The following is a 22721-nucleotide window of genomic DNA, read 5'->3' on the forward strand; positions in this document are numbered from 1 at the left end:
TGACTGGGTATGTGGGTGTGTATGCCCATTCACATAAGCACGTGCAGGTGCAGGTGCCCTCAGGGTTCAAAAAGTGTCTTATCCCAAGAACAGGAAGCAAGTATGTAGTCTGGCTGAGAGGGTAACAATTCTTGTTATGTACAGTGCTTCTACATCCTTCAAATGCCTGCAAGAGGTACATCAGTCTCCTCCCAGACCAAATATTAACTCTATTGAAAGCAGTTCAGGGAAGCAAATGACATTCCTCCTAAATTCCCAACAACCAAAACAACCTGCCCATGTGCTTTAAGAACAGAAAAACTCTACAGAAGAGCACATCATTTCAACCACGAAAGTAAAACATCCCTCCACCAGCATTTTGCTATAACCTTGTAGGCTGCCCAGCTCCAGACGATGTTGCCAAGTAACCAGGTTGGCTCTGGAGACAGATCAGAGGATTAAATTTAAGCAAATACGACAGCAGGGCCTTCATAGCCATAAAACCTTTATTCGTTTCAAGTGACTGAAGGGGAAAAAATCCATTCCTCTTTGTCTGAAATGCATTATATGGCAGCAGAGAGAGCGAAAGCCTCACTTCCTTGTCTTGCCTCCCTATCTTGGTGTGAAAGAAAAGAGGCTAGTGCCAAGCATTTTGATTACAAAAAAAAAAGATTTCATAAAATTGTATGGAGCCCAAAAAGTGGGGGGGGAGGAAATGGGGAATATAATGGCAGAGAGAATTGACCGCCATATGCATGAGTGAGTGAATGTGATACAAAGTGCATAAATGTGCTTCATCCTCCCTCTCCCCACAAATCCCTTCCCTCCCCCAAATCCCTCCAAGTTGTTAGGTGGGGACTGTGTCTCTAACGCATAAAAAGCTGACCAGAACATCTGCTGTTAAAGCCCCAGAAGTAGGAGAGCATATCTGCAAGAAAAAAATGACAAGAATTACAAAAATTGGCAGGACGGTCTGCTGAAGCACCAGATCCCACCTACACAATTGTGTCTTGTTACTTGACTCCAGTTCATGGGCAAACATTTAGTCTCCCATGCAAGCCAGCACCCTCCTTGGAACAACTTAATTGAAGCAAAGTGACTTTCCTATACTCACCTGCTGTGCGTTGTATCAGATCCCCTGGCATTTGGGAGAGCTTCTAGGGAAAAAGGCTCCCCCCCACCCAGGCAACAAGATCATTTAAATCAAGGGCTAGTTACTTTTTTAGACCCTGATATCCCCACCCCCAATCTCAAAGATTTTAGGACAAGACTTCTCAGATCTAGCTGAAATTACTGACATCTTGCAAGCTCTAGGCACTCTCATTCAAGGTCCAGTAGCAATTTTATTGGTATTGCTATTATTACTATTACTACTACTACTACTACTACTACATGGGTGCTCTGACAGGAACTGACTTAATTGGACAGATACCAAACTACTAGCATGAAAATTCAGTTACAGGTGAGTCAATCATACTTGCTTCACCCACAACTTACACTTCCCAAAGGAAGGGCAAGTAAAATTCAGGATTATCCATCAGGTGACTGGGCACTGGGGGACATTATCCATGCATCTCCATGGAAAGGAATGATACTGTAGTAACTGCATAAACCAGCAGAATGCTTATTCTTGCAGAACTGTTTCCAAGCACCTCTCCTTTGGGTCACATCATACTGATGAAATCCAGGATTGGTTTTTACCCGGGCTATTCACAAAGAAAACTCACAAAGAGCGTCTGTAAGGGTCACCCTGATTCAATTCTGCCATGATATGGATATTGATATCTGGCTGTTTTAAAAAAAAAATGTTGTGCCTGGCTGCAGAGATTCAAACAAGCAAAAGCAAGAACATAATGAATCTGGAGAATAATATATTGTTTAGGATGCAGGACTGCCATGCTAGGCACAGCTGCAATGCATATCTAAAATAATTTACTAGTGCAATCTCCTCCCATTTATGCAATTCTAAGAAAAGTTTTATCCTCTAGTGATGCTGGGCTTTCACAAGAACAAAAAGTTTACCGAATTATATGAGAAGCCCAATCTCACAGCCCTGTTTTAGTAAAAGCCAAAGGAAAATAGAGACAGTGGAAGGTTTCAGCCACAAAGATAGCTCTGATCTCCAAAGAAATGGGATCAGTCAGTGACAGCACAGAAGCTAAGCCAATCCACATTGCTACGTCAGAGGATGCAAATATTCCCCCAGCATCATTAAAAAGCAAAGCTAAGTGCAATCTCAATTGTGAAGTGCTAATGGAAACGTCTTGACGTTGCAAATGTTCTTCAGGTCAGACTGTGATGAAGCACATAGAAGAGATAATTTAGGATATATGGATAATAACAATTCAGAAATCTAACAGACACTCTTATGATTCCTTCCAAACTTGTCAGCTATGAAGAATGTTGCAGTTTAAATGCTTAATCCTCCTCAGAGACAGCAATTCTGAGGTCTTAGAGCAGCCATAAGCATTTCGCGGTGGGAACTCTGGCCCAGCTGCCAAATTCCACAAAGTTTATTTGCAGCTGCAGAACCAAAAAGCCCGAGTGTGCTGTATGGAGTACATTTAGTATTTGATTCCACTGCATAAAAGCAGGATCAGATGCCTGTTTGGGAAGCCAGACTCAACCTCCTTGTCCAAGATAAGATACTTGCCTGAAGGTTGGTTGGATTTCAACTTTTCTTCTTTTTCAGCTTCAGAACCTGCAGCCAGTTGGGTGAGGAGGTTTCTGACCTGAAGAATCAGAATATGGTTAAAAAGTAAAAGAGTGCAAAAGAAATAAGGGCCAAGATGTGAATGTGATGTTGAATTAAATTATAAAAATATAAAACCCATCGGAGAGTGAAGAACTTCAACACTCATCAAAGAGCGAAGAACTTGATTGATGGTTTATGGGCAGCGGCTATGAAGATTCTTTTACTCTGGTGGAAAGACTCTAGGCTACCTGACTTAAAATCCTGGGTAGCAGATAAATCCTAATTCATTAAAATTAATTTGTTGTTTAGGATTTAAATATTGTGGTATATTTGCTTTAGTTATACATTATTTTTTATTTTAATTTTCATTATATTCCAGTTTATTTCATTTTGCTCTCTGTATTTTTCTTTATTATTTTACTTGGTTATTATTTTCTTTTTCTCTTCTGTTATTGGAAAATAAAAATAATTAACTCAAAAGTAATAGCGTGGCACTGTAGTATACAGATTCTATGATCCAAACCTGAGGATGTGTAGATTTTCCTTTTCCCCTAACATACATGCACAAATGGACAATCCACTTCACTCTACCCCACCCCTCCTCTCTTCAGAAAAGAAATAGTTTTTAAGTATTGACCAAGTAGCCACGAAGTACCTCTAGAAAGAACATTCAGTATGTCAACTATGCAGACATACTAGTGGAGACCGAACAAAAATATGGTAACTTTTATATCTATTTCTTTTTCACCTTTGTTTACTAGAACATACTGAAGAGACTTACAATAAAGCCCAGTATAATAATAAAATACAAACCATAAACAGAAATCATTAAAATAAATAAAAGCAATAACTTAATGAAAAGCTTAGATTTGTGAATACTCTGTAAAGCAATCTACCTTCTCAAGATAACAACAAAGAAACTAAACACTTTGAGGGCTCATCCGCACATTTGTTTTTTGTGCCTTCAAGTCAGTGCTGACTCCTGGCGACTGCTTGGACAAGTCCCTGCAATTTTCTTGGCAAGGTTTTTCAGAAGTGGTTTGGCATTGCCTCCTTCCCAGGGCTGAGAGGGAGGGACTGGCCCAAGGTCACCCAGCTGGATTTGTGCCTAAGGCGGGACTAGAATTCTCGGTCTCCCAGTTTCTAGCCTGGTGCCTTAACCACTGCACCAAACTGGCTCCGCACATTAGTGGCCCACAAACCATTTCTCAAGGACAGGAACAAACAATGTCAACCCCAATCCATGGCCCACTCTCTATAAAGGCAAACACTGCCTGTCTTGTCTTGCTCTGCATCAAAAGGAGTGTTTACTGACTCCTCCTGGCAGAAGTGCTGATGTGCCTGCTGTGCTTTAGTTCACTGTGGGTAAACGCTGCCACTTTAACTTTACCATGCAGGAACATCACCTTCCCTGCGGACACTGAATCTGCCCTCTATGCCCATTTCAACCTGAGCTGCTGACCTGCCAGCTCTCTCTTGAAAGCACTTTCCCATGCTTGACTGGTGCTTGTATGCTTGCTGTTTATTTGACCAGTAGACTTGCAAAATGATGAATCTGATTTTTTTTTAAATTTGTTTCATTGATTCACCAGTGGACCAATAAAATGACAACAGTTCTGCCAGCTTCCCCTTCCAGTCCAAGTGACAGGAAGTACAATAAAACTTGGAAAGGGACAGAGAAAAAGAGAATCATTAGATAAAGTTTAGAGAAGAAAGGCAGATGGAAAATATAAGTGAAAAGGCATGGTTTTAAAGCAAAATAACTGCCAGATTCTGGACAATGAGACGAAAAGTAATTTTAAGGGATGGGATTTGTGCTGTGCAATTAGAGCAGTGTTTGTCAACCTCAGCAACTTTAAGATGTGTGGACTTCAACTCCCAGAATTCCCCAGCCAACAAGCTCTGAACTAGAGGCAGCAATTAATCTGGAATCATCATTGTTATGCACTGCAGATTATTACAACAGGCTTGGATTTTCAGCAGAAGCACTGTCCAAATGGCAAATCCCTAAAATCCTGAACTTCGGTACTGCGCTAAAGATACCGACAAGCGTCTCAAGGGCTTATACCTTGCAAAAAATCTTTTCTGAAGGGCGAGCACAGTGAGGGAAACCTGTCACAGGAAGGTGCAGCACTGGAAATGATTTGGTGGATCCATGTTTTCTATTCAAAGCAATAAACCTGCTCCCTTAAAACAAAAGCCCAAGAGGTATTTCAGCATGGGCTGCAGGAGAACAGCAAGAGAGAGAGTGGGAGTGAACAGCTTCTTTGCTGCCAGTTCTCTGATCACTCCGTGGGATCCACAAAGTGACGTCAGAAGACTTGCTTCTTCCCCCAAGGCAAGGACAGCAGAGGAGAGAGAAGGGGGCACAGCATTCTTCCCACCCTCCGCCTCTCTTCCCTGGTGGCAGGAGAAACGATCACTCTGAGAGGTTGGAGGACTGACAGCGGAAGCACAGGCCTTCTCTGCTAGTAACCCGGATAAAAGGAAATGCTCCTGCCTCTTCCCTCTGAGGCAGAGGAGGAGCTGGCAGCGCTCCTCTTTAAGCTGGCAGAGTTTTCTGCCAGCACCCACACTGGATAGCAGCACTTCAGTGAGAAGAGCCACCAGACAGGCACCCGACAGAGGAGAATCCCCTCTACCTTTCTTCTGCTCCCTGACAACCAAAGAATGCGGAGAGGACCTCTGTGGTAGGACAGAAAGTCTGAGAAAGTTCAGATGGAGAATGTCATTCCAAGAATGTGTATATTGCTCCATTCAGTTTCAGCAGTTTCATCATCACCTATCACGGAATTTTTAGACAGAGAACAGGCAATTGCAGAGTTTGTGCAGATTTAAAAGAAATGTACATAAAGCTATTGGTTATAAAACTATCCATGAATGCCTCTCTCTCTAATATAAAAGGGCAGCCTTCATTTTTTTTTTCTCAAATGAAGGTCATGTTCCCTTAAGAAAAAGTCCAACAGTGGGGAGGGCCAAAATTTAAACACACACACACTGTCATGACTGTTAGGACACACACAATCTACTTACTCAATTAAACATTAATAAACTGAATGTACTCAAATATGAATAATGGGTACATCTGAGTTTTATTAAAAAGTCTCACCAAACAGCCTTCAAACACCTGAAACTAAGCAATAATAGATATTCAATGCATTTGGATTGGACAGGTGTTTCCAGTGTGGAATACTCTCAACTCAGCATCCAAGTGATTTCATTACATTCCAATTACCTTGCCTTGATCTCCCCTTTTCCCACCTGGCATTTGGGAGCTCATTCATTCCTCATTAGACTATTTTCAAGATTTTTTAAACACTTATATTTCTTTGTGTGGTCCTTCTATAAAACTTGGGTTTCTCAGAATCATTAAAGGTATTTTCCCCAGTGTGCATATAGTACGGCTTTGGATATAAAAGCAACGAAGTTGACGAACCGATCGGAAGTGTCACAATGAAGCCTACGTGTCATGAGTAAGGATGGCGAGCAGGGGGCTCCCATCCAGACTGTCAAGCGCATGCGTAGCACTGAGGAATTGTTCAGCCATTCAAAGAGACACAGATCGGGACCGCCTTAATCCTTGGGGTTTATATGTCTGGGTTTTCCCACACTTGTTCAGTTTGTTAGGATTCCTGTTAAGTACTAGCAATAAATATTAGAGACCAGTTCCTTGTCTCAGTGTGTTTCCTGGCAGGTAGGACATCATGTACCAATTTTGCTAAATCTGAGAAAGTTCAATCTAAATTTCTAAAGAAGTTTTTTTCTTGCTCAGTGCATTTCAGTATGACATTCCATATAGAACCAGGGCTGAATAAGGTAGGACCAGAGTATGGAAAAGCTAAATCATCATTATCACTATCACCATCACCATCACCATCATCACCATCACCATCTAAAGCTAATTTTTCTTCCACACAGCTTGGGCCCTCAAACTCTGGCCAAAAGCTAACAATATTCCTAGAAATGCGGCATTATTGACAAACTGCACCACTATGAATATGCTACTGAGTTGGTGCCAGCCTTGAACTAAGAGCAAGACACTGCAAAGCTTAAGCAAAGAATTCCAGACATGAAATTCCAAATGGAACTTAGTCGCATTTCTACAGGGACTGGGTTGGAAACTGTAAGAAAAAGTTGCTGAAAACACACATGGCTCCATGTAGATTCCAGGCTGAAATAATGTGATACCCTTACCATCAGTGGTTTTCAAAGGTAGATTCAAAAAGATCCCCTTTGCGGAAGGACTTTGCCCTTGCAGTACAGGTGCTACTGAGTCACTGGCTCAAGTCCGACCCTAGGATGAAATCTAGCGAGAGACCCGTTCCCTGCACAGCCAGAGTTCTATATTCATCTGCTGTCAGACAAGGACCCTAGAGCGGTACCTGCTGAAGCCAAATTTGCTTCTATAGCGTCCAGGGTTCCTTCACCTGCAATTCTCTAGGCACTCCTCCTGTACAACCATACCTACCCTGAGGATTTCTCCGGCTTAGGTGGCAGCACCAGAGGCTTCCCACTGGCGCTGCCAATCTTGCATGATTTGGAACGCTGTACAGCAGCCTCCTTTACTTCACCCTGTGGATCCCCTTCCTCAGCAGAGCGGTTTCTTCCTCGCAATTTAGCCTATGGTCAAGAGCAAAAGAATTACAAGCAGGCCCCTAGCAAGACCCCTAGCCTTTGCTTACAAGCAGGCCCCTTTCCCATACTTCCTCTCCCAGATCGTCATCAGTATTCTCTTGCTTTCATTACACCTCATCATCAGATCTAGGATATCAGATGCTTGGGTCCCTTTTGCACCTTAATCTCCCACTCCCATAGGCAAACTTGATTTCAGCTTGGGATGATCTTAACAATCCAGTTTCCAGAAACCAATCTGACAATCCATCCTAATTTCTTCTATTTTATCCTCACTTCCTTTATACGTTACCTTCAAAGCTGAAGGACTGAGGCCTGGGAAGAGGGGTACCTTTACCCCCTTGGACAATGGAGAGCTTCGTGACTTCTTGGCCTTGGACTCCTCGTGCACTTCTTCATCAGAGACTGCAGAAACTAACTGGGGGTCTGGGGAAGAGGGGAGGGGGGAGAGAAAATCCACAAAATTAATGCATGAGGAAGCATAACTCTTAAAACCAAAATAATGCCAGACAACTTGGAAAACCTTTGGAGCCTATAATAAAGCATTCAACTGAAACTGCATGTTACTTTATGTTTTATTCCCCACCTCCAATTCTCCTCTATTAATTTTTAGACTGCAAGATCATTAGGGAAGAGACCTGCCTTCACGGACTCCTTAAAATATCAAGTGCAGTGATGATGTTGAAAAAGAACAGATTTCAGAAGTTCATTAAATGATTATTAATGAGCTATGATTAGTAAGTTCTGAATTAGGGCAAAGTATGGGTTCTAAGCTTCTTTTGGAGACAGGTACGTAAATCCATAACTAACAGTTAACTGTAATGGTATGTGGGAGCCATGAGGAAGAGTGCAGACTAGGCACAGGTCAGTAATTCATGCCAAGACCAATGTAGCACCTTACCTGTAGAATCTCTGAACATCCAGCTGTTCCTGTCATTCTCTAACAGAGTACCCCCTGCTCGGGTGGTTGGGGCTCGGTGACCCCGCTTGCGGCCCAAATTTGCACGGTCACGGTGTGCAGTATTATCAAGAATTTCTGTATCCTGAAAGCATATAGAAGTCAGAACACCATATAGTCTTAATATGGTGTTGTTTAGGGCCTAATTATTAAATTACTACTACTATCACAATTCCCACATTGCTGCAGAAACGTTACCGTAGATCGCTCTTATCTTTCAAGTGGCCACCAGAGGAACATCCCCAGTAGTACTTACCTCCAAGAAGGTGAAATTTTCTCTTATCAGTGCTCCAGCCCCCTCTGAAGTACAATCATCCTGGGAATTAGGTTGTGTGGCTTGACTTCTGTTTTGCTTTACGGGCAGCTGACTCCCATTTCCACTGTTCAGCTGGCTGTTCTCACCACCAGTTTCAGACAAAACCTCTCCTACATCCTCCAATGGGAATGGAGATGGCCTGATCGTTTCAGCTGCTGCCACCAGCTCACTGGGCAAGTTACTGGGCCTCCTCTCCTCTTCTAAATGGCAGCTATGGAAAGAGGCAGGCCTCTTCTGCTGGACCTCTGGTCTGTTGGCACTACTGGAAACCATTCCTTCCAGCAGGCAGCTGGGACTGGACAGGCGCTGACTGTGGCATTTTCTGCTTCAGTTTGAGATAAAGAGACAAAGTAAAATTCTTAACGGGGTCTCATCATTTTATTAGTTTGCTCTACTTGCTTCGCTGCCATCAGTGTGTCCCCAGTTCAGCTACTCCCTTTTTTAAAGCTTTTCTCACTGTATGAGTATTGAAAATGTGTGAAGGACTGGGCTATACAGTTAAAGGGAGAGTGAGGAATTTCCAGATATAATAAGGAGATATGGAGAAGTGGAGAAGATCCAAGAGAGGATTCAAACGTATTCTCACCAATAAAAGAGCCGTATAAACATACTGGATACGAATCATTATAAAAATCATGAAACCTTTATGAGGCTGTACCATTTCAAAATGCAGGTCAGACTCACAAGATCCAAGAAAACTAATATTACACAGAAGGCAGAAGAAAGGAAAATGTGTCCTGCAACCTTAACCTCAAGCGAAATGTAATAGATGGTGACTTCAGAAGTGTTACTTCCATACTGAACTATAACAGCAATCCCCTTTATGTGTAGTTTGTAATTGACTAGCTTGCAGGATGCTGGCTTAAAGCCTTCTCGACTTTTTTTTCCCATAAGGACAGCCAAACCATGGATACCTCTGAAGCAGGCAGAGAATTGTAACAACCACTCTATTCAATGGGACTACAACCCTCAACTTTACTGGGCTCCCAAACAGCCACATGTTACAAGAACCATTGGTCTAATGGTGATAGCATTCGATATTCAGCCCCATTCTAGGTGAGGAGAAGGTGAAAATAACAAAGGTTAGAGAATGCTGTACTGAGATAAAGGGCAGTGTTCAGTAAGCCCTAATTATGTACTGTAGTTAGAATAAAGTTTGCAAGACAGATATATTTCTACACTTTATGTTGTCTATGAAGTTCAGAATTTTTTCCCAGATCGTTTGGTCAGATGGAGAATGGAAGGCAGGCTGCACAAATCTTAGAGATGAAAAGGTGGAAAAATGAAAGACAAAGATGGTTTTTTTCAGAGAAGTATTTATGTTGAATAAATTACTATCACCTTTAACTATGGAAAGGTTCTAAACCTTTTTGAAGGTTTTAGAGGCATTGCCCAAACAAATACCAAGAAAGAGATTACTGGCATGCATAGCAGTTTCAAGCAATGGTCGATTGTTTAGCATTTGCTACTTTAGGTTGGTAGTCTTTGGGTTCTTACCTGGATTTACAGAATCAGTTCAAAAATTGACTGTGTAGCTAGAATACAGAATCAGTGCGACTAAATTGCAAGGAAGTTTTTGTTTGGAAGCAAACAGAAAACAAGAGTAGTAAACAGCAAGGAAATAGAGCTTTGAGGAATTTCAGATTCAATCCCACACTCCAAAGCACCTTTCTGGAATCAAATACAAAGTAGTACATAGCTCTGCAGTGAAGGATGCACATGATCTCACAATGAAGAGCCATATCCCTCTCAGCCAAAGCTTTTTAGTGACCTCAGGACAGTCATCTCTCATCCTACTATACCTCAAAAGGCTGATGCAAGGATAAAATAGAATTATACCCATGTACCCCTTAGCACTAGATTCTGTATCAGAAGTTGTATTCGCTACTTTTGGGAGATACTTCGTGTCCTGTGCTTTCAAGACATATTATGAAGGGCAAGAAACATTTTCCTTTAAAAGCCTGCTATACTGGCTAAGTGTCCATGCTGAATAAGGAGCACTCTTCAGAACAATGACCAACCTCGCAAATGGCAACGCTAAGCAGACCCAAATCGCAAGAGAGAAGGAATTTGCTTGTTCCATGGATACAGAACTTTCTAGGCTGCAATAAGTGCTCAAGATTAAAATGTAACAATACATACGATTATGTTGTGTCACTGGCATTTGGATAAAGGTGTCATATAATGATCCAAAGAAAATACATCTTAAATACAGAAAAGGAGTATGTTATTGTTAAAATGTCATAAAGGTCCTGTCCTCAGAGGGATTTGAGGCACAGAAGCCTCTTGCTCCAGGGAAAAAAAGAATAGGATAGTAGTACTAACCTCAGTTTCCAAGCTACGTATAAGTAGTTGCAAAATCTGATTTAAAAAATGATCATCTCAAAATAAACCAAAGGGATGCTTAGTCTCACAATTAAAAACCAACAACAACTTGAAAATATTTTACCAGTACTATAAATTAATCTATAAACGTTAACTTTCAAAGGGAACATTTTAACCTTTGACTACACTATTTATTGCAGACGGAATACTGGGGAAAAATAATAATTGGTGCCAATTCAAAGAAAGCCCTTGATTGCTTTTAGCACTGAAATTAAAACCTAAAATAATTTTTAAAATCCCATAATAATTGTGGTACACAAACTGGTTCCAGGACTAGCCCTATACGCCCACAGCATTGACTGAGGTACTTCTACAAAGACTCAAAGCGGTAGGCAAGGAGTTCAGAAGTGGTTCGCTGCAATGACATACTGCATCTGTTTTCTTAATTCCAATTTTTCCAAATGTAAGAGAAGTGGTAGCGGTGCAGGTTAAACCGCTGAGCTGCTGAGCTTGCCGATCAGAAGGTCAGCAGTTCGAATCCACGTGACGGGGTGAGCTCCCGTTGCAAGTCCCAGCTCCTGCCAACCAAGCAGTTCGAAAACATGCAAATCTGGGTAGATTAATAGGTACCGCTTCAGCGGGCAGGTAACGGCATTCCATTTAGTCATGCCGGCCACATGACCACGGAAGTGTCTACGGACAAACACAGGCTCTTCGGCTTTGAAACGGAGATGAGCACTGCCCCCTAGAGTCGGATACGGCTGGACAATGTTAAGGGAAACCTTTACCTTTACTTAATTTAGGAGGTAAAAAAGTATATGCCCAAGATTATGCATATATTATGAAGGGATTCTTACAATATAAAGGGCAGAAACCCACATTTGCCCATGTCTTTATGCAGTACCGGGTCTCTTTGCCATAATACTCCTCTAACTGCAGGTCTAATAAACAAGTGAAAGCCCATCAGATCCCAGACATGCAATGCCAAATTTGGCATAATATGTAAAGTAGCCCTGAAGCAGTTCAGGATTCTCTTTCTAAAGGTTAATATGCTGTTAATCCAATATACAAATCCTTAGAATACAGAGTTTGGCGATAAATGAAACAAGGCAAATTAAGACAGCAGAAGCTGAATTGTTAAAAACCAAATGTCTTCACTCCACCTATCAAAAAAGCCCAGCAGATCCCATTCACAAAGAGAACTATGTTTCACAGCATGTAAAATGACTATTTATTTATTTATTTTATATCCCGCCTTTATTATTTTTATAAATAACTCAAGATGGCAAACATACCTAATACTCCTTCCTCCTCCTATTTTCCCCACCACAACAACCCTGTGAAGTGAGTCGGGCTAAGAGGGAGTAACTGGCCCAAGGTCACCCAGCCGACTATCCTTAGGACTTTTTTTAAATCAAAAGCAGAGAGAGATTTTTATCCAAGTTTTCCTTGGACATCACTCTCCTAAAAAGTCTCAGGGGTGGGGGAAACATAAAATTGTTTGGCCGGTTAGAGTTTCTCTTCTCCCTTTCTCACTCCCCCATCATCTTACGCTGAAAATAATGTCCTCCTGAGACAGCTTTCCTTTAACTGTCAAGGTCATGTTATGTTTACACAACAGTGTGTGCAACCTGTTATTAAGACAGGAAAAGCTAGCTGGGATTTCTTGGAATTACAGTCTGGAGGGTGATTGAGAGGGGAGGACTGACACAGAATTAATCAATATAGAGTGAGCCTTGACAATTATTTAAATTAAGCCACCAAATTCAGTGCCAAAATACACCTCTCAATATATGTTAGACAACTTGAAAATATCCTACCAACCCAGACTGTGAGTTGGGAGAGAGAAGCAGGATGCCCTTAACATTATCTAGAAATCTTCTTCCCTACCTATTCACTTAACCACCTCAGGCAGTACTTCTTCTGAATAAGAACAGCTCTTATTCATCTTTAAAACTGGGTGTGTGTCCTTGATTTTCATGTCTTGCATCTCCTTGACCCTCTACAGAAGCCAAATGAATATCTATAGGCATCTTTTACTAGGTCACATGAACTACATGATGGCAATTTCAAATTACTTAAAAGTGATAACTTTTTTCCTCCAACATCTAGAGATATATGGAGAACATAATAGGATGACATCAAGAATTTGCTGCATTTTTACTGTTTTGCAGAAGGACATCTCTATTTCTTTATACAATTTTGCAGGAGCCCTTTCTCATATGCTCTTCCTTCCTTTCATAATTCCTTTTTTTTAGATTCTTTTTCTTTATTATTATTATTAACTAGTTTCATAAATCCAAGCAGTGAGGGCCTTCTGGAAGAATGAGCTAAAAATCTAGATGTCTTCTTCCACGCAGTGAGATGAATTCCTCTAATAGTAGGATACGCTGTAGGGAAAAACTGGCTATAAGCCACAGAAAATGAGGTGAACCTGAATGGTGCACACATTATATAAACAGAAACATAGGCCCAATGTCAGTGCCAAGACTGAGTACAAGAGAATGGCAGAGTAAGGATAGCAGGCTACAATTTTGCATTCCTGTCAAACTAATTTGTTTTCAAAAATATTATTTCTTCAGTAAAAGCAGAATTCCAGAATTGAGGATCTCCATGGGGTAGTACTGTTCCGTGACTCTAAGAGACAAGTAAAGACTATTCCATGTTTCTTACCACCCAGATTATTTCTCTCTTTGGAAGGGTTGCCTCAGAACAATCTACTAAATATAAGATAAACAACATCTTGCTCAGGATAGGTGGGAAGTTCCTGCTACAACATTACTCCACACATACTCTAAATCTCACAGCCATACTTCATTTCCGTCAAGGTTGAGGGGTTCAACAGGAAAGGTATATTAAGGTCATGTCAAGATAGGATTTAGTGAATATTTACATTAGCTATGAATCCTTGCAATGCACTGCTTGTTGTCATCAGTCTTGCAACATTACACTTCACTTTTTTTTTTTTACTGGAAGCTATATGACAATTCATGCAGAGAAACCTAAGTCATAGAAGATCAAAACTGGAATGTGAGGAAGGATGCCAATAAAACTGGTAATTGAAAAGCTGTCAGTGTTGTAGGAAGACCTAAGATGAGGAAAACAGGAAAGTCAATAACAAAGTCAAAATATACATATTAAAAAAGGAATAATCTCATGGTCTGCTTAATAGAATAGATTCTATTTTATTAGAATCTAGATTCTAGGTCCTTGGTGTTTCTAGTAGCCTCATAAATTTTGAGAAGAATTTAGGCACTTGCTAGTAGTATAGAAGTATAGCAGAAATAAGACACTATTGGCCAGAAATTGCTTTTTAGCTATGACTGTTCATGTGACAACCCCAGTACCAGGATCAACTTTAACAACCAAAATTCAAGCATTGTGGAAAATGGAGAAATACCAGCAAGGCCAAGGTGAGATGAAGATCTCATTGTAGGTAAAATATCCTGGGAAGAGAAAAGAATTATCTAGAATACTACAGGAAAAAGAAGTATGGATATTATCTTGCATTCACCTCAGAGAATACAAGAATATGGCAGGAGAGATCACCTTCAGAGAGAAAGAGTTGGTTGGTATTGTACATAAAAGACATGGAACCTGAAGATATAGGCAGCTAATTGAAAATCAAGCACTAAATGGAATTTAGAAAGTAAGTCCCCTTGCCCTCACTTCTACTGAATATGGCAGCTACCCAAGACAAGACAATGGATGAACTACTGATCACACAACAGCAAATGGCATAGCTCTTGCAGAAAACTCCAGCCTAGCTTTACACATTTCTCTGATCATTTAGAGCAAGTAAAAATAAGTCTGATATCTGTGTATTCATTCTGCAGCAGCTTTGGTATCCTGCTGCATTTTTCCCAAGTAGAAAATCAGAGCAGTGTTAATTCTAACTACTAGGTCTACACATTGGGTTTTCGGCTAGATGACAAGAGTGCCAGAAAGTACAGCTTCAAGAGTCATTGCGTACCATTATTTCTCTATGTCTGTCTCTCTCAGCATTAACCCAGAGCATAGATACTCACTTTCCACTTGTGGCTATCCAGGTCATTCTTACATCCTCCCTGCCTTATAATTTAAGGCAAGGATGGACAACCTGTAGACACATGTAAGTTTTTAAGCATCAGTTCCCAATGGCCCTAGCTAGCAACTGTACTTCAAGAACAAGTGAAAAATACAAGTTATTTCCCACTTGGTTTAAATGTCCTTCCCCAGCCTGAGCATTCACCAGAGATGTGGCCTTCAACTTCTAGAATTTCAATCCATCGTGGCCATTACTGAGAATTCTGGAAATTGAAACCACACATCTGATATGTGTCCAGTTGGGGTAGGCTGCTTTAGACAAGAATAGAACTGAAATAGCAACCATCTTAACTGCGAACTGTATTTCCACAGTACAGCACTATGGGCATTACAGATTTGGGCTCTTCCAATGCTTTCTGACTTTCAGAGCAAGTTGCAACCTATTTCAACAACTCTACATCGCAAAGAACTATATAGCACTGCCTGCACCAGTAACTGGCTCCTTGCAGGGAAGAAAGGAAGCACAGCCAAGGACAGTATGGATATGAGCAATTACACATTAATTATGTATCATGGTTGATTAACAAATTAATGCAAGAACAAAATTAATTGCTACTTTAATTCCTTGTGTTCGTTCATCCCTTGCTTCTTTGCATCTCAGCTACCAGATAATGGTAACAGCTTTTACCTCTCTCCAGATTCTGGTGTTGCTCCTTGATGCTGCATCACATCGTCATCTAAACCAGTAGCCCCAAAGTGATGGCTCTGGTCCCTATGTGCCACTTCAGTCCCATCCAAAGCCATGGGTCTCAAATTGGATACATCTGTGTTTTCAGTGCCAGGTATATCCATATTGTCAATTAAATCTGCTTGTCCAACATCAGGTTCTCTGCCTCCCTCTGCATTCACAGATCTTGTATTTGATGAGGCAGATGAAGTTTCCAGGCCAAAAGGAAGGACCCAGTCAAGCTCCTTCTCCACGGGTGTTTTATAAGCTTCTAAGTTCTCAACTTTTAAGTCGCTGGAGATAGCCAAACCTCCAAGGCCAAGATCTTGAGTCCATTCAGGTTCCCCTTCTCCGATTCCTCGGGGTTCATCCATGGCCAAATTTGTTAAGTTTCCAGCCTGATGTACTAGGCTGTCAGATGATTCCTCCATATGTACTGTAACTTTTTGATCGGATAAATCTAATGAGCCAAATCTAGCAGTTAGATCCTGTCCTGTAGCATTGATCTGCTCAGTTCCCGAGAAATTAGGGTCTTTGACCCAATCTCCTGCACCAGTAGGAAAACTGCCCTCTTGTGGTTCAAATTCACTCAGGCTATACTCATCAGACCAGACTGGCCTTTGGGCACAGAACTCTGGATTATCAGCCTCCATTTGAGAGTTACTATCTTTGATTCCACCATCTATTTCAATTTCACAGCCTATCTGGCCAACATACTCTTTGGCTCCATCAGGTTTATCAGCACTGAACTCATCACCTTGGTTTGGGGCAATTCCTGTATCACATCTGCTAGGCCAGTCAGACTGTTTGACATTCAATTTAGACTCTAGACAGTGGCCGTCATCAAAGCCACATGTGTCTGGTTCTGGTTCCTGCTGGGAACTAACCTGAGGTTCTGGATGGTTCTGAGGTTCACTAGGTTGTTCCACTTGAGGGGCACTGAACTCTCTTTGCGGTTGACTAGTACCACTGCCAGAATCAGATTCACTAGGCCAGCCTAAATGGCTGGCACAGAACGCAGAAGCCAGAGAGCTGTCATCTGAATGTTTGACACTGAACTCTGTTTCCTGGTGGCTCTCAACAGTGCATTTGCTAGGCACCTCTGATGGTTCAGGGCTGACATCTGATTCTGGACAACTGGCATTTTCCACATGGTATTTGCTGGGCCAGTCAGTTGTTTCAGCAGCACCAACATGATAGTGGCTGCTCCAACCTGTCTTCTCAACTGCAAACTCACTGCTCTGTTGATCGCGGCCAGCACTGCAGAGTCTAGGCCAGCCTGGTCTCCTCGTGGAGGGTTCTCTGTCCTGACCCTCAGCAGCACTGATGCTGTATGTGCCGCTCCAATCTGACTCCTCAGTGGGATGATCAGCACAACGGCTGCCATAGGAGGTGAGCCACTCTTCTTGCCCTGGACTGGAACTGCCCAATAATGGTGATCCTCTAGCCCATTCTTGCTGGCTGGCACCAAATTCCATATCCTGACTTTCAGCATTACCAACAGTATATGAGTTTGGCCAATCCCGTGAGCCAGTGCCAAACTCTCGATCCTGTTCTGTTTCTTCAAGCCATTTTACTTTGGTCACATCAGCAGTCCAACCCAAGCCAAAGGTATCAGAATGTTCAGCACCTACAATGCCAAACTCACTATGAAGGTCCTTCCGTGACCATCCAAGAAGATCCTAAAAAGAAAAAAGACAAAGACAAAACAAAAAAGGCAAAGGGGAAAACTGCGTGAGATTATTGTTGTGGGCAAAGAGTTAGGATAATAAATCAGAGGGATGTGAATCACAAGAAGTACAAATTATATATAGTGACTCCGGATATTGCTGAACTATGATTTCCAGCAACTTCAATAATGGGCAATGTTACTGGGGCTGCTTGGAGTTGTAATTCAGTAATGAGAGCCACCAAGTTCCCCACCTTTTGTATGGACCACTGACTTTCAGCTGGTGAGTCAGGATCCACAACTCGGGCAGCCTATCATACAAATGGTTGGTAAAACCTTAGAGCAGGGTTTCTCAGCCAGGGTCCCGTGGAACCCTAGGGTTCTGAGATAGGTCACTAGGAGTCCCTGGGAGATCATGATTTATTTAAAAAATTACTTCAAATCTGGGCAACTTCACATTAAAGAGGTAAGTTTCATTCTTTATCTTTAGTTTAAGAACACTGTTAATGCATATATACAGGCCTAGCCATGAAACAAATGTAATAATTTTGTAACTTCTGGCCTATATTTGAGCCTGAATGTGCAGGAGTTCCCAGAAGCCTGAAAAATATTTCAAGGGTTCCTCCAGGGTCAAAAAGTTGAGAAAGGCTGCCTTAAACAGTTGATCCCAAAGTAAACATTAGAAATAAAGATTGGCCCCAGTTGTGAAAAGTCTGAAAGTACTGATGAGACAATACTGAACTAGATGGACCAAGAGTCTGACTTTTCATGCTAGCCTTGCACATTCCCATGGATTGTTTCTTAATGGAAGCCACTTCCCATAGTAAGATTGTATTATCTCTACATGTAAATCATGTGTTATGACCCTATTCGGTTAGACGTGTATCCACAGGTTTGAAAGCTACATCCAACCATCTGTAGATGCAGTATATGACGAACACTAAAGGTATAGCTAATTCTCATGTTCTTAAGTAGGAAAGCACTATGATGTATAAAATTGTAAACATGAAATATGCCAATAGAAATAAACAATCAGCTTTAAGAAATAATTCAGATATTTTGGCAACAAAGATGGGTAAAGTATAGAAAAGTTTATACGGCCCAACTGGAAGAGAAAATAGCATCCACTGGAAATTAGTCAAGCCCTAAATCTATCAGCCCACTTGGTTTCTCAGCTTGAGAAACTTCAGTGGGCCCTTAATGGAATCAACCCCATCTCAGTAATTGATGTACATAACTTAAATGCTTATTAACTAAGAATAACAAAGAGCCAGTTTGGTGTGGTGGTGAAGGCATCAGGCTAGAAACCGGGAGACCGCGAGTTCTAGTCCTGCCTTAGGCACAAAGCCAGCTGGGAGACCTTGGGCCAGTCACTCTCTGTCAGCCCCAAGAAGGAGGTAATGGCAAACCACTTCTGAAAAAACCTTGCCAAGAAAACTGCAGGGACTCGTCCAGACCATCTCTGAGAATCGGACACGACTGAACGGATAAAAAAAACCCTAAGAATAACACCATCCACTCTTAGACACGAATATAATGGATTCAAACTATAGCTTCTCAATAGCCAAGAAGTCCAACAATCAAGAGTACCTTTGGTGCACAAAGGAAATTGGATCTGGGAAAAGGAAAGCAACTTCTCGCAGGATGGCTGGAGGATTATCTCATATGGCAGCACCTTTTGGCTCAGCCTCTGCTCTTGTACGTTCTGCAGCCACCTAACCAGTTTAGCTGCTTTGCAGCTTCCTCAAAAAAGACAACCTGCTGTTCTTAAAGACAAGCCCTGGCTCTGTCATCTAACTGGGCAGGACTGTACATTCATCTAAGCATGCTTGTGTCCATTTAACTCCTTCTATGCCAGGTTCTTAAGAGCACTGGAAAGTGGTTGCCAGTAAGATCTTCTATTCACAATTCTTTCTCAATAGAATACTGCCTTCAATAAACTTACTACTGAGTGCAGTGTTTTACCTGTGGTCCTGTAGGGTCTTCCACCTTGGGTGTGCTTCTTCTCTTTGTATCATCAGCACTGGGTGGAGGAGATGCCAGAAGTTCATCCAGCCAATGTGAACTAGGATCAGATTCAACCTCACGCAGCAGGTCAGAGTTCCCCATCTTGGTTTCCTCTGCCACGCCCAAGGCATCACAGTCTTCCTGACAGGAAGTAGCCGTCTGCACCTGGGCACCTTCTGAGAACAAGATGCAAGGCTCTGCAGGAGGAACAGTCTGCTCTACACTTGGCAATGGCTCTATTGCTTGTAGAGCACCTTCCTCATGGGTTGGGGAAAAATGGAGGAAACCATCATGATCCTCCTGAAAAGTAACCTCTTCTGCCACCACAGGGCCCTTTAGATTGGGGCTATCATTCTTTCTCTGAACAGAGGGACCACCAGGTGCTGACAACTCAAGGATAGATTGGGATTCTGGCTGCCCCTCAATCTTCTTCCAGTTCCGTTTAGATTCCTTGCAATTACTGGCACTGTACCCACTAGCCTCAGTCTCTTCCTCTCTCCTGATTTGTCCCTCTGAACCTGCCTCTTGATATAATCCTTGACAGGGAGGGATCTCTCCACCCAATTCAGCTTCCAAAAGGTTGTCATCGTCATGTTCCTTAATGGGAGAGTTGGGAGGAGATACTAGTCTCTTCCCACCAAACTCAAGACCCTGATTAGGGAATGACCATTCAAATGACTGCGACAGACTCCAGCTAGACTCCCCTCCTAACGTCTGCTCTACAGTTGGGCCTCTTTCTCTTGGCAGTGCAGCTAAGGAACCTCCTAGTTCTTCCCTGACCATTTTTTTACCCCGTGGTTGCACTACTCCCTCTGAAGCACGCCGCTGAACTAGCTGGGGGGCCTCGTCCTCAAGAGGAAGCATTTGTGCTTGATTTTTGAGATAATCATTGTCCCTATTGAGTAGGGTGTCTGGTATGCATGAAGGGGAACCTGGAGGCTGATCAGAACTAACATGGCACTTTGAAAGAATGCTAGGGGAGCCAGGGGACTCTGAGACTCCCAATTGGTGAGACTCCAGATTATAGTCACCCGGCAGATGGATCAAACTGGCAGGATGCTGAGGGAGAAGAGGGACCTCAGGGTATCTTGCAGAAACACCTGCCAAACCTGAAAGCAAGGACTGTCCTGGAGAAGTCTTAATGGGGGATCCTGGAGGCCAGGAATCTGCAATGGTCACAGGGGAATCTGCAGTCTGAACATGACTGACAGGGTCTACCAGAGGACTTTTGGAGGGTTTAGCAGATCCATCAGGGGAGCCTGGGGGAAGCACAGCTTCACTACATGGGGCATCTGTTGGAAGGTATGGGGCACCAGGGGGTTGGGTTGTTTCAGAAGGGGCATCAGGAGATCCAGGTGTAACTCTGGAAGAGAGCTCGGTCTGGGGGAAAGAGACACACAGGAAGAATAAATTAAACGACTTTCTTTTCCTGAAACCTTCCTAAACGATCTAGCAAAATCTTGAACCTGAACTCTGGCATCCTATAGCCCAATAATTATTATTTAGAATATAAGGACATCTGGCCCAACCATGCCATTTTTCCTTGAATCACCCCATGGGCAGCACCTTCCTCCATGGGCAGCATACTTCCTACTTTTACACATCAAAAACTATCCAACACATCGAAAAACCCTCCCCAAAATATCATCCCCATACTGTTAAAGCCAGAAGATAATGAAATGCAAAGAGCGGAACAAGAAGGAAAAAAGAGAAGCTGAAGAAATCAATCAACATTCTGCAGTAACAACAAAAGTACATGCCCCACCCCAGCCTTTGCCGTCTCTCCTGCTAGATTTACAAAGAGAGAGTAAGCAGAACAAAGTAAAACACACCCAGTGAGCTGATGGCCCTCCTTCCTTAAGTAGGCAAATGGAGTTAATCATTACCATCACCCACTCTGAGCAACGAGCAAAAGGATGCTGTGCCTTCCCTACTAGCAGATTTGGCTACAAGCCAAGCAGTGGGAACTGTTTCATACATACCTGGCAGGTCATTGAACTACATACTCTGAGTCACAGCTGCTCCCTTCCTTCCGGCTATGGTCCCATAACTTTGCATAGCTTTGGTTCTCTCTATCAGTTAGACTGGGCCAGAGGTTTTTTTTTTTTTAAGATCTGAAGAAACATTGCTCTATTTTTGTTCTTCCTTGCTTGGAGGTGAGGTGGTTAGTAAAAAAAAAAGCACTGGAATAACTACCTAGACTCTCATGATCTACTAACCAGCATAGCCTGGGTTTTTGCACTCCTGGTAGTGCCATTCAGTGTGGGAAAATATAAACCTATACCAAAATATCAGGTGTTAACAACTAATACAGCTGGTAGAGCTGAATATTTCAATTTGAAACATCAAACACCTGGACAAATCAGCACATAGAATTGTTTCTTTGCTTACAATGCCATAACCTGTGCCCAAAAGAGCAACAAGTTTGGCCTAAGGCAACCAATAGTGATGCATGAAAGTGCACTGCTTGCTAGGGTTATCACTCTCTTCCTGAAGAGAAGCATTAGTAGAGAAAGGAGACACGCACCCTACAGGGAGGGAGCCTGGAAGGAGAGAGGTGGCAGATACCCCTGAGACAGAAGAGAGCCTGGAAGGAGAGAGGCCAGTGGAGGAACTGCCGTGCTGCAGATAACTCACACCAGGAGAAGACGGTGGACTGCTGGGTCCAAGCTGGTCTCCCTCACAGCTCACGCTAGGCTGGCTGGAGCTGCTAACAGAAAGATGCATTATCATGGCAGAACAGAGTCACTTTCTGTTACTTTAAATAAAGGCAGGATGAATACCAAGTAAATCAACAACCACATAAACAGGACTAAGGATCCTGAATCTAAAACACATATGGACAATCTGGAGCCCTCAAAGGTCTTTCACAGGATCACTGCTTACCTTAAACTCTCTGGGATGTCAGTTTCTCCACATACATACTACTACAGCCATTGCACTAAGGAAGTGGGCGTGTGAAGATAACACTCCCAGGTTGTTGCACAAGCTTCCAGAAACTGAGAAGAATCATCCTTCTTCCCCATCATCTTCAAGGAGAGAGTGGCTTTAACTTCCTCCAACTTAAGCTATCCTGAACATCACAATTTTTCCATTTCTAGTACCAGTGGGAAACAGCCACTTGACTTACATCTTCCTGTTCTGGCAACAGGGGGATGTCCAAAAACTATAGCTTCCAAAGCCCATAAAAAAGGCCCATCCCTATTTTAAGGGACATCATGCCCATCACATGCATAATCTACATAAGAAAGAGGAAGCTATTCATGCCTGATCTAAATGAACTGATTATACTGTTAAGTGCAAAATTATGGAAATTTTAAGTCTTGCTGAACAGTCCAAGCATCTTCTGTTTCATCAGATGTCATTTCCTCTACCTTGTCAACAGAT

At 42.3% G+C, this 22721-nt stretch overlaps 1 protein-coding gene across 4 annotated transcripts in view; it reads right to left on the reverse strand.

Annotated features, from left to right (window-relative positions):
* Positions 1-467: 467 nt before the first annotated feature.
* TNKS1BP1 (tankyrase 1 binding protein 1) overlaps positions 468-22721 on the reverse strand; it is a 31173-nt gene continuing 8919 nt past the window's right edge. For 2 of the 4 annotated variants that reach the window (XM_063289097.1, XM_063289100.1), the window contains exons 4-12: positions 21972-22044; positions 19293-20714; positions 15620-17340; positions 8521-8905; positions 8208-8349; positions 7599-7732; positions 7143-7294; positions 2633-2711; positions 468-907 (exon numbers count right to left, since the gene is read on the reverse strand). In XM_063289097.1, coding sequence (XP_063145167.1) covers positions 2651-2711; positions 7143-7294; positions 7599-7732; positions 8208-8349; positions 8521-8905; positions 15620-17340; positions 19293-20714; positions 21972-22044 — 4090 coding nt within the window. In that variant the 3' untranslated portion in view covers positions 468-907; positions 2633-2650. The remainder of the gene's footprint in view (positions 908-2632; positions 2712-7142; positions 7295-7598; positions 7733-8207; positions 8350-8520; positions 8906-15619; positions 17341-19292; positions 20715-21971; positions 22045-22721) is intronic. The other 2 variants (XM_063289099.1, XM_063289098.1) reach the window with 2 other exon arrangements.

This window comes from Candoia aspera, chromosome 1 (assembly GCF_035149785.1).
Source record: "Candoia aspera isolate rCanAsp1 chromosome 1, rCanAsp1.hap2, whole genome shotgun sequence".
NCBI lineage: Eukaryota > Metazoa > Chordata > Lepidosauria > Squamata > Boidae > Candoia > Candoia aspera.